This window comes from Parasteatoda tepidariorum, chromosome 1 (assembly GCF_043381705.1).
Source record: "Parasteatoda tepidariorum isolate YZ-2023 chromosome 1, CAS_Ptep_4.0, whole genome shotgun sequence".
Lineage (NCBI taxonomy): Eukaryota > Metazoa > Arthropoda > Arachnida > Araneae > Theridiidae > Parasteatoda > Parasteatoda tepidariorum.
Genome location: NC_092204.1, coordinates 41,754,426 through 41,770,475, shown reverse-complemented (window position 1 = coordinate 41,770,475; position 16,050 = coordinate 41,754,426). Strand labels below are relative to the sequence as shown.

At 26.7% G+C, this 16,050-nt stretch overlaps 1 protein-coding gene across 2 annotated transcripts in view; it reads right to left on the bottom strand.

Moving 5' to 3' along the window:
• Positions 1–16,050, bottom strand: part of LOC107436142 (protein turtle homolog B) — a 409,568-nt gene that overhangs the window by 79,545 nt on the left and 313,973 nt on the right. For both annotated transcript variants that reach the window (XM_071179194.1, XM_071179196.1), the window contains exons 5-6: positions 3,972–4,268; positions 2,345–2,635 (exon numbers count right to left, since the gene is read on the bottom strand). In XM_071179194.1, the coding sequence (XP_071035295.1) occupies positions 2,345–2,635; positions 3,972–4,268 (588 nt within the window). The remainder of the gene's footprint in view (positions 1–2,344; positions 2,636–3,971; positions 4,269–16,050) is intronic.

The following is a 16,050-nucleotide window of genomic DNA, read 5'->3' as shown; positions in this document are numbered from 1 at the left end:
GTTAAAATTTTCTAGATTATATATTCACATGGTTAAAATTTATGTAATAAAAAAAGTTTGGAAAAAAGATAATTTGAAATCAAATTAAGATTTTTCTAACCTTATATAACCAAGGGGGAATTGAAATATGTCAACATTTTTCCAAAGCAAGAGCTTTTTTAAGTTATGTTATCAAACATAGTATATTCAAAATCATATTAATCAAAGTATACTTTAAGATACTATATTTCTAAAGTTGAAAAATAATTACCATTTTCACATATTTTTTTACAATAATAAATTTTTAAAAGAACCAGTTTAAAAATTTTCAAAAAGAAACTTTAAAACTAAATTTTAATGAACAACGGCAACATAGTGCAAAAACATTTCCTTCTAGGACATATATTCCATGTAAACAAATTCTGAAAATTCCTTTTGAAAAAAATAATGTTCCGAATTAATGCAAACTTTGGAATATTGGTGCCAGAAAGTTTACACGTTTTTTTAATGATGAAATCAGTTGATTTGGTTGTACGTTATTTGATTTGGAAGTCATCTAAATGATAAGCATAGGCTCTAATTAATGAAAGTCTATTTATTTAGTTTGGGTACCAAATATAGCACTCAAACTGATGCAATTAAAAAAAATCAAGGTAATAGCGATATCTGCAAAACATTTTATCGATATGATATTGGGCAAATATGTTTTAATTAAGCATCGTTATCTAAATTGAAAAGACTTTAAGAAAATTTGCTGTTTTTAATATTAAAATAGAATAGGTAATATGTATGTAAAACCCATCAAGAACATTAAATTTTTAAAATAAATGCAGCATTTGCTGGACTAATTTAATTATCAGTCAAACTAATCTAAAAAATGCCTAAGAATATTTGAAATAACGAACTATAATAAACTAGTTGCCTAAGAACAAAAAATAAACACTAGAAACTTTTAACTATGAAAATCAAACAGTCGCAAAACTCTTTTTCCTACTTAATGTTTACTCAAAAATATAAAATTTTAATTATCTATTTGTGTGCCGTTTTTATAATACTTTAAACATCCTTTTAAAGCAAATAAATCCGATGTATTACGTAATTTTTAACTGAAAAAGCAAAAAATGCAGTGTTTCGTAATATTTTTAAATATTGAGAAAGCAAACAGTTTTTCAAAACCTGTAAATGTTTCACAGCTGAAATTTAAATTTTGACTTTGTAAATCCGACATTCAAAAAGTACATGGCACAAAAAAACGTATAATCCTGAATAGCTTTCGATTTAATCATCAGATTCTCACGTACTATGTCAGAGTAAAATACAAAATGTGCACAAAATTGATAAAATATGCCCTGAGAAATAGAATTTTTACAAAAATAAATTCTTTAAATTTCATTTTCTTAACTATTTAAGCCAATTTTGTTCAAATTTTGAATTTGATTTACAATTTTTAAAGCGATAAAATTAATTACGTTAAAATTTATTTCGTTATAAAACTAATAACGTTATGAAATTTCATTGAGCTATAAAAGTACTTTCATTTCAAAATTATGTAAACATTTGTATGTCAAAGACTTTTTGGCTATTATTAAATAAAATAATAGAAAATGATAACTAAACTTTTTTTGAATGGAATTATTTTTAGATAAATGAATAATATAATAGAGTACGAAAATTTTTGTTTCGGTTAAAAAAAATTCCAAAATTATGGTGAAATACACAGAAAGTAAACTTAACAATAAGGGTTCCAAATTTTTGATGACTGTCCTAATCAAACTATTGGGACAATAATTCTCAAATTGCGACTGACCTCTAAATATTGAGGTATAAAATATCAAATCCTTTTAAGAAAAGCTATTTTCATTCAGAGAAAGTTTGCTAGTGTGTCTGATTTCGTAACCTAAAATAGAGTTTGTAACTTAAAATATAGTTTGTTACTTAAAATATAGTTTATAACTTTAAATTTCGTTATTAAAAGTTAATTAGAGTAATTCGCATTTTTCTTTTATTCTGCGCATTGCACATGAATACTGCTTTAGTCAATTTGTTTCTGATATAAGAATTTAGAAATTTCAGCTCTCATATTTTTTATTAATTTCGTAAAGTAATGATTATAATAGACTACTTTCAAAATGTGTTCAACAAGTTAATAATATAAGTTATAAAATTTGTAACTATTTTATAAAATAAATGCATTCAAACTCAGTTTAATATATCCCATGCTCTAATTTCGAGTTCAATAAAAAGGTAATCTGCATATTAATTAAAAGCGTCAGTTTAATTTTTACAAATTTTGTCCCGTAGTTTAATTCAATTAAGGATTATGTTAAATTAAATATCCATCTTTTAATGTAAATTACATACTTACATTGAACTTTTAGATATAAAGGAGCACTTTCTCCTTTCCCTTCAGAATTATCCGCTGTACAAGTGTATTTCCCTCTATTGCTGCGCTTCACACTCTGAAGTACTAGAGACTGATTACTGACGATGATTCCGGCAGATTTATTTGTATGCAACTCGCGATCTTCAAATCTCCATCCGATTTCTGATACAGAAGGATTGGCGATTATTGCACATTCCAAATACACATCTTTCCCTTCTTGAATGTGCGAATGCCGAAGTTTGCTGCCCAATTTCAGAGTCAATTGAGGCACATCTAAATTAAAAAACATGAGCTACAAATCCATGAAACAATAACACATTAAACAGTTAGAAAATAATATGTTGAGGCTTTATCGAACAAAGATGGAATTAGGTTTTTTTAACGAAAAATAAGATATTTTTATAACTGTGAGTTTTATTTAATAACCGGCAATGAACAGCCGACCCAATTCTGAATTTACGACTATCAAAGTTCAACTACGTAGCCTTGTAATTTTGAACCCGACCCAGAGGAATGGGACAGACTAGCCTTCGTGGAGGACGTTGATGACACTAACCCGCCTTTGCATTACATGGAGAGATTAAGTACGAAAACGGTTATCCCTACTACCCATACAATATTGAGAGGTATCCAAACGGTTATCCCTACTACAAGTGGATACTAACCCTTAATTTGCCTACCTCTGAGGATATTTTTTGTTAGTTCTGTGTGAGTCGGGTGTGGAATACGAATCGACCAGGCATCGTTGGGATACGATCCTGGTTCAGGTCATTTGGGAGGCTATGGCTCTATCTCTTGAACCAGCATGGCTCTAACTCCAAGTTAAGTTCTTATGTCAAGTTTAGCTTGTCTTTTATCAGCCCCATCAATTTTATTTTCAAAAATAGGGCAAAATGCTAATATGTAGAAAACCTAGAGATTTATGAAGAAAAAAAAGAAAAACTTATTTAAGAGCTGTTTTATCTAGGTTCATAAAGATGTTTAGAAATTGAGAATTTTTCATTGAAAAAAATAATAAGTATTAGCAAATATAAGTATTTTTATCCAGTTCAAAGCTTAGATAATTCCTCTGGATAAGATAGTCTATATAGTTCACAATTATATCAGTCTCTCATAAGGCACTTTAATTCCGACCTTTTTTAATTTCTTTATCGAAAGAGCTTTGAAAATCACTGTTATGCGTCGACTTATAATAAAATATATATATAAATATATTGTTACAAAACAGCTTTTTTCGGCAATTGACTTATTACAAAATTTGTTAAAAGCTGTTTCGTGTCTTCAAATATATGACTATAAGAAAATAGAATATTCAAAAATAAATCCTTAAAACATAAATGTTTCCAAAATGCCTTTTTAATACGTTGTTTAACTAAGATCATAAATTGCCACAGTACCTTTTGGAGACGGCTGGTACTACAGTTGTACCCTAAAATCCTACTTTGTCAGATTTTTTATTCCGTAACATCCTCCGGTAAAAATAGATTTCACGGTAAAAAGTACAACCACCCTGAATGACAGTACTTTATACAGTAATTTTATCCGAAATTTTTTACAGTGTATCGGCCGGGTCGGAAAAGTTTAAAGAAAATCATTAGCGTATACTTACAGTGGACATCCACTTGCCATTCGTCTGTTATTCCACTACCAGGTATGAGCATGTTTTCGGCTTTGCAGGATATGTTTTTTCCTCTGTCTTCGATTGTTGGTATAAATATTAATCGTCCTGTTGTGATATTACCTTCTGAAGAAATTTTTTCTTTTGTTCCTTTTAATGGTTGACGTCCTATCGTCCAAGTGATATTTGCTGGGGGACGTGAACCACCTGCCCTACATACCAACTCTACTGGTTTTTGTGCTGATAGAGCTCGTTTTTTATCTTCAATTTGAACTTCTAAAGGTGGCACTAAAAAGAAACAAGAAATTGCATTGTTAGAATACAAAACTAACAATAATATAGATTTTAAGATTCATATTTTAGAACTAATAAGTAAGAATCAACGTACGTTTTTGGTTACTATTAATATTTGGTGGTTAGGAAGCACATAATAACGTGCGCCATAGGCATGCATGTTTAAACATTAATTTAAATTACTACACCGAGAAAAAAGAATTCTGGCAAAATTACCGTACTACATGGTAATTACATTTCTTGTAAACGAGGAGTAGCAATAATTTAGTAATAATTCTGGTAATAAAAACAAAATAAATACCATTTATAAACCATTCGTTTGGCAATTTTTCCGTTTGTATAGTAACAGTTTACCGGTAATTCATGTTTTTGAAATTATAGTTCTTATTTCAGAACATTTAGTAAAAAACACAAAACTAAAAAATTTATTTAATGGATTAAATTTTCTTATTTAATGCTTTATGGAACTATGTTAAGATTACCAAATATTGTATCATTTATCGAATTATATTCATATTATAACACTATATTTTATGGTTAATTTTACCAAAATCATTAAAAAAGCACTTCAGTAAAAATTACCGAGCATTTTGGTGTTCTAATAAAGTCAGAAACGTGTAAGACATGCTGAAAAAATTCTATTTAAAAATTAATCTAAGGCCCAACCATTAAATATAAAAATAATAAAATACTGTTAAAAAAATATAAAAAATCAAGAGAAGAAAAATACTGTTCTCTCAAAATCGATCAAAGCTATGTTTAGATCATATATATTATACAGTAAATAGATAATAAGTCTGAATTATACCTGAAAAATTATTTATTATTTTCGTAACAGTTTAAAAAGATAACTCTTATTATTAATTACGAGTTAAGCAATTAGTTTACACTAAAGTCAAAATTCTGAGTAATAAATCACTTGTAAAATGCTGAAAAATGACTTTTCCGACGGAACAAATTCAAAAATGTTTTCTTCCAAGTTCGGAATCTATATTATATTTCCTTTCACGTAAACCGTCAAAAATGATGGATTATTAAATAAAAATAAATTCTTCCGTAACTGTTTTCTGTAGCAAAAGAAATAAATTCCTCTATCTTTAACACACAAGATACGCTTAAAATGTTAAAAATCAAATGCATTCGCAAAAAGGGACAAAAGCATGTTTTCCCGTTTCTCTAGAGTTGCAATCCTTTTGAAATCGATTTCCAGGTGGGAATTTGCAGGTGAAAATATCACCAATGGCTTTTAGAAAAGAAAAATTTTAAAACATGAGAAATTTTTTGAAAAGAAATAGTACAATTTTAAGTTGAAACTTGCTTTAGAGAAATGATACTGAAAGAAAAATGCAATAAACAGAAATAATCTACGAATGTAATAGAAAAATAGTACATTTACCATTCAAAATGTCGGATTATTTTTCCGAATGTTTGCGTGAAAGATTTAAAATAGTGTTTGTTTGATTTTGTCGATTTTTGCATATTCAATTTAATATTAGTTTTAGAATATTTAAGGAATTTCGCTTCGTTTTCTTCTAAAGGTATTATCTGTTTTTAAAATTGTCAGTGGAAATAATTTATGTTTCTTTTTATTTGTAAGGAAGACGTTATTTTTATTTTTGGAAAACAAATTGACTTGAAGACGACATTTCTTTCCAAATTAAAGTGTTCTAAACATAAGTTTTTAAGATATATTTTACAAAAAATATACATATATATTTATGCTGTATGCAAATAAATATAATTTCAAAAAGTTTGGATAAATAAATATTTTTTACATATTAAAATAATTGCATGTCATTAATCAATGAATGTCTTGCTCTTACTTGCCTGCTAAAATTCACATGAAAATGCATTGGGATAACTATTTGATTCTAAATAAATTTTTTGCTTCATTTTTGCATAAGTCATCATGGTTCCTACATAACATGCTCGTGTTAATTTTTACCTAAACTCCGGTTGAACTGGTAACACGTTTTGATAAACATAAAATTAGTGTGATTGTCAATATTTGTCAATTTCTCCCATTTTGTGAAATAAAATGATCATTAAGTTTAACAAAATTATCTTAGACCAGTAGTACAGTCGAATTTCTTGACGAAATCGGTTGCAGAAACTGAATATTCTTATTCCTTTTTGGTAGTTTTCTCTTCATTATTGGAAAAAAACCGTTTGTTACGATATTTTCTTCGTTTGAGATCTCTATGAATAGACTTAATTGACAAACAAATTTAATAAAATATTTTTGTGTTTGCGTTATTACAAAAATCACGTGATTTCACAATGAAATGACTATAAAAAAGGACTATATTTAGGGATTTTTGAATAATCAAATTGAGAAACATATATCTTAAGGCTATACTGCCGCGCAATTGAAAAATCAATGCAAGTGACAATAATTTCTAAATTGAGATTTTTATATATTTGGCATCTTTATATGGTAAGCTACGCATTAATAAAAATAAAAATATTTCAATTTTTTTTTTATTTCAACAGTGTTTTGAAATTCGATTTTAGTGTTCGTAGCATTAGCAATAGAAGTAGAATAGTTGCCAAGCCACTTTTTACGGAACCAATCATGAAGCAATTACGTTATTTTTTTCAATTACACAGTATATGGGGAGGTCTTTTCTAGCAATAACAATTCTAGCAATAACACCCACATAATTAGTATATATAGCACAGCACGTTTTCGATATTTTCCTAAGTTGAGCAAATATATTACCGGTGTTAAAAAACAGAAACAGAAGCCAAAATTTGCAAATTCAAGACATGAACACCAATATATTTGGTATAAATTTGTATGTAAATTTTTAATGAAATAGTTTTATGTACATAGGATTCGGAAGACGACATCATGTAACTACAAAGAAAATCATTTGTAAGCATAAAGTGCATTTCACGTCTTTGAGATAAAAACGTATAAAATTCAATGCTCTAATACTTGCTGAACAAATTTGCAAAATGCTTAAAAAAGTTTTATAAATCAATAGCATATACTATTTTACAGTATTTAGTTTACCTCAAAAATAATTTGTGCAAATAAAATTCTTCATTACATATCTATAGAAAATTATTACATTTCAACTAATCTATCGAAGGAATACGAAGGACTTATTTGTATGTTTTGAAAATATAGTTTGGATTTATTTGGCTCGTTTGCTGATGACAGCAGCATAATCAAGAATCCCATGAGGGTAAAGTAGATTACCCATAATCTTGTCCTCGCAGACGATCGGAAATCTTGTCACGTGCCTTATTAGAGCAGTCAACCCGTCTACTAAGCACCCGTTAACGGTTAAGACAAAGATGTTACGGATCGTTAAGCAACGGAATATGCCCTTATTATGTTTAGAGACCAAATCATGTTTGCGTTTTGAAAGCTGTTGAAAAAATGTGGCATTATTCTATTTTCCATAAAAGCAAAAATTTTTAAAATGAAGAATTTCTTCTGGTCACAGCTTTTGTAGTGTAATTTGTGCAACAAAATAAACAAAATAAAATCCCATGCAGCAAATTAAAACGAGAAAATGAGAAATCTTCCTAGGTGGAACTGTTGATAATGTTTTGAAATTTTAAAAGGTATAGTTTAGTATTTAAAATGTGTTGCTTGGAGCAATATTTAGATGTATTAGAAAAATATTCAATAGGTGTCTGAGACCAATTATATGTTAAAACTTTAAAACATGAGGATTTAGCCTTACAAAGTAAAATACTAAATTTAATTTGTATAATTTTAAATATTTACATCAATATTACTAAATAATACTTAAACACATTTATTAATATTAATCAAATATAAAATGCATTTTGAAATATTTTTTTTTTTCAAATTTTCAGTTATTTTTTTTAAATCCAAACCTTTATACAATTTTTAATATCCAGAATTCAAGTAATTTTAAAGCTATACCTATTTTGTTTCAATCACTTTAATTGGAACACAAAGCCCTATAGTACTTACATTTTAAAGCAAAACTAAGATAATGGCATTCTCTAAAATAATTCATGTTATAATTCGAAAAAAGAAAAAAAAAGCTAACACGTATGTCTATTGCAACTTGAACCTTCCACAGTATTGTAACGAAAACCACAATTAAAGTGTAAGCTACAGATTCCGTTAGCTAAAATATATTTCTTTGTAAACTTTTGTATGAAAAATATGTTTTTTTTCTACTAAAGTTATACATTTTTGAAACTGTCGGCAGAAACATTATTTGATTTACATTTAGATTTATTTGATTTATTAGCTTAAGCTAGGTATTTGTATAATTAACAGAATTAAACAGAATTATAAAAATAAGTTTTAATTGTGTTGAAATGAAAAGTCAATCAACGGAAACCTTAAGAGAAAAGATATTAATAACAATTTTATCCAACATAACTCTTGGTTGTACAATATACAACATTGCAAATTCTATGTCAATGTTAATTTTTAATCTGATGCAATTAATCAGTGTGCGAGTCAAGTATTTATTTACAAATAACATTGTTTTAAAATGTTGCACATTTACAATTTTAGATACAAATTCTTCGCAACAGCTTAATAATTAATTTACATCAATGTGATAAATGTTTATCAATAGCTGAAAAACACTTTTTTGATAAATGTGTTTTATATCGTTTTCTATATCACTTCTATGAATATTTCTTCGTTTTCAAATTCGGAATAAATAAATGCGTATTGCTGATTTGTGTTACGGATTATATGTTTTGAAGGGTGATTTTCCTTTTAAGTATATATATATATNATATTTATATTATTTGCAACGGTATGTCAGATACCGGCCATTAAGTCTCATTGAGTATCAAAAAAGTACTAACACTGATGGTTAATATCGATGTTTTAGACTCTCCCTTTACTCGAGGTACATTGAGCAATAACAAAATCGAAGATAAAAAATTATGCGAAATATCAATTATGATCCTAATTTTAATACAGATATGACAATAATATTTATTTCATAGCCCAATGAAATGTATATCAGTACATCTTTCTAGAAACCAACTACATAAATTACCACTATAAATTACCACTTATAAATTACAACAAACTATAAATTACCAAACAAGGGGTAATCAAGAAAAATACTACCTTGAATAATATGCGAACATATATCAAGCTGTTTAAATAAAAAGTGAAACATAAAAATAACTATGAAAAGTTTAGCAAATGAATTAGATACGTTTTGTTCCGATTATATTTCTTTAATTATTAATGTAAAAAACGAACAACAAAACATGGAAATTGAAATTTAGTTCAAGAATAATCCAGCAACATATTTTCAATTCAAATTTCAAATGGAGAGGATTTATTTAAACACGAAGAAAGAAGTTTGACTGCTTTATATAATTTAAACTAGATCAAATAAATAAATCAAATAAATAATTACCATTAAAAATGATTAAATTCAAAATTCCAATTTTAAAATGAATTTAATCTTAAATAAAAATGTATATGTAAGTGGACTAGACTAGATAATGATATTACTTTAAATAAAATATTTGAAGATCTTTACCAGCATTAAAAAAACGAAGCAAAATCAAAATTAAAAAAAATTGCGTATACAAAAATCAAGTTTTAAAAATTGTATTATTATTTTTGAATTTAATGTATATTTTTCTACAATGTTATTTATAGTTATCTCCATATTTTTATTTTTTATTATGTCTTAGTACATATTTATTCCACTATTTATTTTTAATGTAAATCATTCTCACAACAGTGAAAACAAAATACATTTAAAATAATTCATTTCGAGAAAGTTTAGAAATTGAAGAGCAATTTATTTTATATATCTTTTATTCATATAAAGAAAGGAAAAATAAGAGCTAAGTAATTTTTGGAAATTCGTGTAAGACATAAATCTGAGTAATTTAAAAAATAAGAGTTCTGGATAATAAGAACCAATTTAGCTGCGTTAAAACCTTTCAGTAATTTTTTTTAAAAGCATTGTTGATAAATTAAGACTTTCTATGTGTGTAAAAAAACGGCTAGAAAATTTATTTTTTGCTTACTACTTTTGGAAGTTTCTTTTAAATGCATTTTATAGTATTTTTGAACCGTAACTGCATAAACCCTAACTACATAAGAAACAGTAACTGCATAATAATCCTTCTTTGGTACCTAATAAGTCATATTGCATTCCATGTATATGTTGTTTAATCACCGTTCTTTGACAGTTTGTCTACAGAAGAATAGTAATAAAGATTTATTTTCACAAACAAAGTAATTCTAAAACTTCTAAGAAATCACGTTCAAAGCCTTAATATTTTTCCGTTTCAAAATTCTCCATTACAGTTAACATGTTATTTGCAATCAAATCTTTTAGTATAAATCTATCTTTTTCTTAATATGTGGAAACAACTAAACTATACCAACTAGTTCTGGGCGTATAATTCAATGGACAAGGACATGGAATAATGAGTACTAACTTTAAGCGAATGTCTAAATTAAAGTCTTATTTTCATCAGAGTTTGGCTATTATCCGTACGTTTAGATTGACCACTATGATTTTTTAATAATACGTTCTCGTATTCAGTTTCAGTTTTTAGTGCAAACTTAGCATTAAATTTATAAATTTTTTAACTTATATTTGATTAAATTCCATTATAGGTAGGTCGAAAATAATTAAGACTGAAATTTTTCTCTGCATGACCAACTATAATACTTATAATTCTTACACTTTCCTTAACCATCACAATTTCTACAAGAATAATACTAGATGCACTAATGTGGTCATTTTGATCATTTTTTTTCCATTCGTATGTTGTTTTACATGTTTATTCATGTGAGCTTTGAAGTTCAAATTTTTCAACTTCATAAATGTTTCTAAGTATGCTGTGTCAAAGTTTTATGCCTCTACTTTAAAAGGTAAAATAAATAGTCATTGAAATATCTTTAGTAGCCAAAACTGATCATTTTGATCCTCATAAAGAAAATACATATTTTTGAAGAGATTGCCAGTTTTAAATTTCGAAAAAATACAAATTTTGAAGTACTGAAATTGGCAACTATCGTATTAAAAAAATGTACGCAATAATTGACGTTTAATTATAGGTCATGATAGACACGGTGTCCAAAGTAGCTTAGTTGACCTTTTATTAAATTTTGAATTCCTTATTTGCTTATAATATTTTTAAATTATCACGGAGCAAACTGATAACATGAATTGAATTACAATTTTTCAATTACAAAATATGTATTAAACACAAAAGCATATTATTTATGCTATTGAAAATAAATTAAAATAAAGAAATTGTTAGCTCTTAGTTAGACTTATTGTGAATCGGAGCAAACTTTTTGACAATCCACTGAATAACTCGATTATGAATTGCATATTAATTCATGGTGTAGACCTATTATAGACCTATAAAATTATTGATAGATATACAGAAAATAGATATTAAAAACATGCATAAATAACATCTTAATATTGTAGGAAAGTCCCAAATAAATAGAACTGTAGAACCTTTTAGTATCTTATAAAACTTATAAAACTTTATAAAACTGAAAAAAGAACACTTTGATCTTGGAGTAATTACTAACCTACCCGACGATTTATTGCAATTTAAATCATGCTACAAGCATACATTGTGTAAGAATTAGTATATATTTCTAGCATAAATAAACTAAAACTGTATTGTTTTAATTCAATTCAAAATAAATGAAGCTAAACAACCTTTTTGGTCTGTGTAAAACTTGTAATGAAATAAGAAAACAAACTTCGGTTATAAAAGAGTTAGTAAGTTATTCGAAAAGAAAACCATTAGGCCTAACTCATAACCAATTTAAGCAGCAATGTCCTCATCATTGTATAAGCAGTTGAAATATTTTGTAAATTACAGTATGCAGAGAGAGCCTTTAACAACATTAATGGAGAGTTTCCGGTCTGGTGCCTAATTGTAACAAGCGAATGATGGAGTAGAAAAGTGCTTCGAAAATATCTCCATTAGCAAAATACACCATTTATTTCTGGATTACATTTGTTCCGATAACTCTCCCAGGAACTTATTATCTTGAACAGTTATTAATCTGAAACATTGCCAGAAAGACTGCTATTTCAGAAAGAAAGCAGGAATATCGATAGATTATGTCTAAAGAGCTTTTTGATTTGTATCATATATCACTGAGAAACATAACAAAATTTAAATGCAATATATGTTAATATTTTATTTCATTACATGCAGGAACTAGGTTGTTAAAAATATTGAAATACATAAAATGTTTAAGGGAATCAAAGTCGTGGATTGACAAAGGGGCTTATTAAAAATTTAACAATAATGAATTTACGATAAAAATTTGGAACTGTTAAAACACGTGAGCATAGTAGGTATCCTAATTTATCATACTTTAAAATTTAATTTATGTAAATAAAAATTAAAAATTGACCTAAATACAATCCATATCAGTATATTATTTCATCATATGCGAGTTGTTAAATTATATAGAGACTTAAAATTTTTAAGTGAATCAAAGCTGTAGATTGATAAAAAGGCTTATTAAAATATCACATAAAAATGAATTTGCTACAACAATTTAACACTGGTAAAACAAGTAAATATGTTAGGTAACCTAATTTATCATATTTTAGAAAAAATCTTTGTAAACTAAATAAGCAATGCGAAAGGTGGTAATTTATACTTTTAATACGCCTATCTATATCATGTATAAAAATATTGAGTCCGAATTCAGATGCTTAAATAAGAAATGTTTCTGACCAAAACTAATTAAAATTATAAATATAAATTAGAACATACTAAGATAAGTTTGTTAATTCTTTAATATTTAGCATAATTAATATTCTTATCTTCTGTTTATTTGCTGATGACTTTCTTTTCTGCTGCAATATTTACACTGAATTGTTAAATTGCCTCTTGCGATAATTAAATTAAATGGAAAAAAAAACCTTTAGATCCTAAATTCTCTTATATATTATATTTTCAACAATATCCACTAATTTTTAAAAAAAATTACTTTTGAATCACATCAATTTCTTATAAAAGAAAAATGAAACCCCAATGGTGGCCTTGCTTTGTCGAAAACCCTGCTGTTTTAGTGTTAATTCTGCCATAAATTGAAAAATCATTAAGCCGTGAATTTTGAAGAAGAAAAAACAGTCCGTGAGAAATATCCCATATATAATCTATCACATATTTATATGGCAAATTATACAAACAGTGTAATTTAGATAAAATTTTGTAATCCCAAATAAATTGCTTAGTTAAAAATATTTTTGAAATATATTGTTACGTTTATTTACACAACTTTAGTGACCTAAAATTATAAATGTAAATCCGCATTAGCATCAAAAGGGACGTTTGATAATTTATGTTTGTTTTTAAGGTTTGTATGGAACGTAATAACGATAAAAAATTTACTGAAATCTTAGTATTATCATTCTGTTCATTATCTTGATATTATTTTAAACAGCATGATTCGTTTCATTAAGATTGCTGCCAGTTTGTGCTGTAATGGCTCAACGTACTGGTATCTTGGAACAACGTGGAATTGATTATACTAAAAGTGTAATAAAATATTTTAAATATTTTCAAATCCTTAAAACATTGTGTTCGATTTTCTTCCCCAACTGTATTACTTATTGACAAAATGCAATTTTTTAATTAGTTTATTTAAAATGTGTATAACTTAATAGAAACGTTAAATTAAAATGTGTGTAACACATCAGAAACATATTTATTGAGTATCCTGGTGTCATAAATTCTTTATATCATCCTCTGACAAGGTTTCAGTCGATTTGTGAATTTAACGCAGAATGTGCCCACTTTACGAACTGTCCGGTCAAAGCTGAATTAACGCATGAATAACATTTGTTTTGGGTTTCAAACAAACAGCTTGCATAATAAGAGAAATGGTCAGTCACTTACCGAAATTCAATAACTGAATGACTTAACCGAAATTCAATACTATTATGAAGCACGCATTCGTCTCAATTTTCAAGTACTATTGCTCAGCGTACTAGCTTAGAATTATTGAATTTATAATGTAGTATTTGAGAATTACAAACATTTTGAATGGAGATGTTAAACATTTTGTAAATACGCAGGCGAATTTCATTTATTATATTTCTTTTAATTTGAAACATTGTTTGATTTAGAAAAGAAAATGTAGACATTTGATTTTTTTGTTGAAATTTCAACCATTTTAGAAAAGTTATTGCAGAACTAAGTTAAACATTATATAGAATTTTTTCAAAATATGTTACTAGTTTTATATTAATGTCAAAATTAAGTGTTTACAAGTAATATTTTAATTTGTTCCTGCAAAATCTAATGAAGTCGAAAGTGTTCATTAATCAATGATTCCTTTTTTAATTTTAAATAATAAGTGATTATAAATGAAATCTCAATTGTTTAATCTACTTTTTAAGATGCAAGGGATGCCAGATTTTTAGGATGCATAAAAATGCCAGATTACGCTCTTAGAGAAATTTATTTCTTGTACTATAATTTCTCTGCTCTAAACCATTTTGAAAATTCACCACTAAAAATGATAATTGCAAATATAGTTTTAAAATCCATAAATACTGCAAAGTTACTACTGACAAATTATTAGTGATAACCATCTTTCTCGCTCAAGAAAACCGTAATATAATTTAATCAAGTTAAGAAATTTTGATAATACTGCTCAAACTAGTTCAAAATTAAAGTTGCAGTAAATTTGAACTATATTATATTTCAACAAGCCCAAATCGTTTCTAACAGTGAAAAGAAACAAGATTTTTTATAATTTTGCAATTTCTTCTCCAATAAAGAAAAAAAATATTTTTAACAAGATATGAGCTCTGAAAAAGAATTTTTATTGTTATGGAGATAAAATAAAGGACTTTTATTTATTGACTCTACACTCTTTTTGAAAATCTAGAAACTTTAAATCTAACACCTTCAAATGTATTTACTTTATTGAACATTTCATAAAAATTCTTCTCAATATACCAGTGAAGTATTTTTTTCTACTGACATTTGCTGGATTTTGTGTTGTAAGAGTCATTTTTACCGGATTTGGCATTGATTGAAAAATATCTTGATTCTGGGTAGCATCAATTGAGATTTCGATTGTACTGAATGAAAGATTCTTTGGCTTATCACAATACAATGTATCAACATGAAATCCAAAGAAATTCTGCTCTTATATACATTTTTTTCTTCTCTTAACTAAGTTAGATTGAATTTAAGGTTTCTAAAACCAAATTGTTTTTGATTTTTTTAATGTATGTTGAACATCTAAGATTTCCTTTGAATCGATAGAAATTTTATAAAATATAGCTGTTTGAGTAAGCGAGGTGATTTTGTACATCTTGATTTGATACTAGTTAAACGCAAAAGCCGAAATCGTTGTATTTCAAAACTTGAAAGTTTTCAAAACTTACAAAGATGTATAGATTTTTCTAAATATTTATCACTCGATGCTAATACACGCGTATGTCAAAAAAACATATTAAAACTTTTTGTTTATATTTAAAGAAATTTATATGGGTGCAATAGGAGAATTAATGGTAATCGTATAACATATTTGATTTTTTCTCTGAAGTAAAAATAAATTCCTGATATTATTGATTACTTAACTAGCATAATTTCTAAGTTACTGAAGTGATATAGAAAGCGCTTTAAATTTTTTTCCAACTTTTTATCTCACTAAGTGTATTAGACTTAGATAGAAATAAGACAATTGATTCCATATATGTATATATATATATATATATATATATACATATATACAAGAAAACACGAAGAAAGTTAAGAAAAACAATAAGTTTCATTT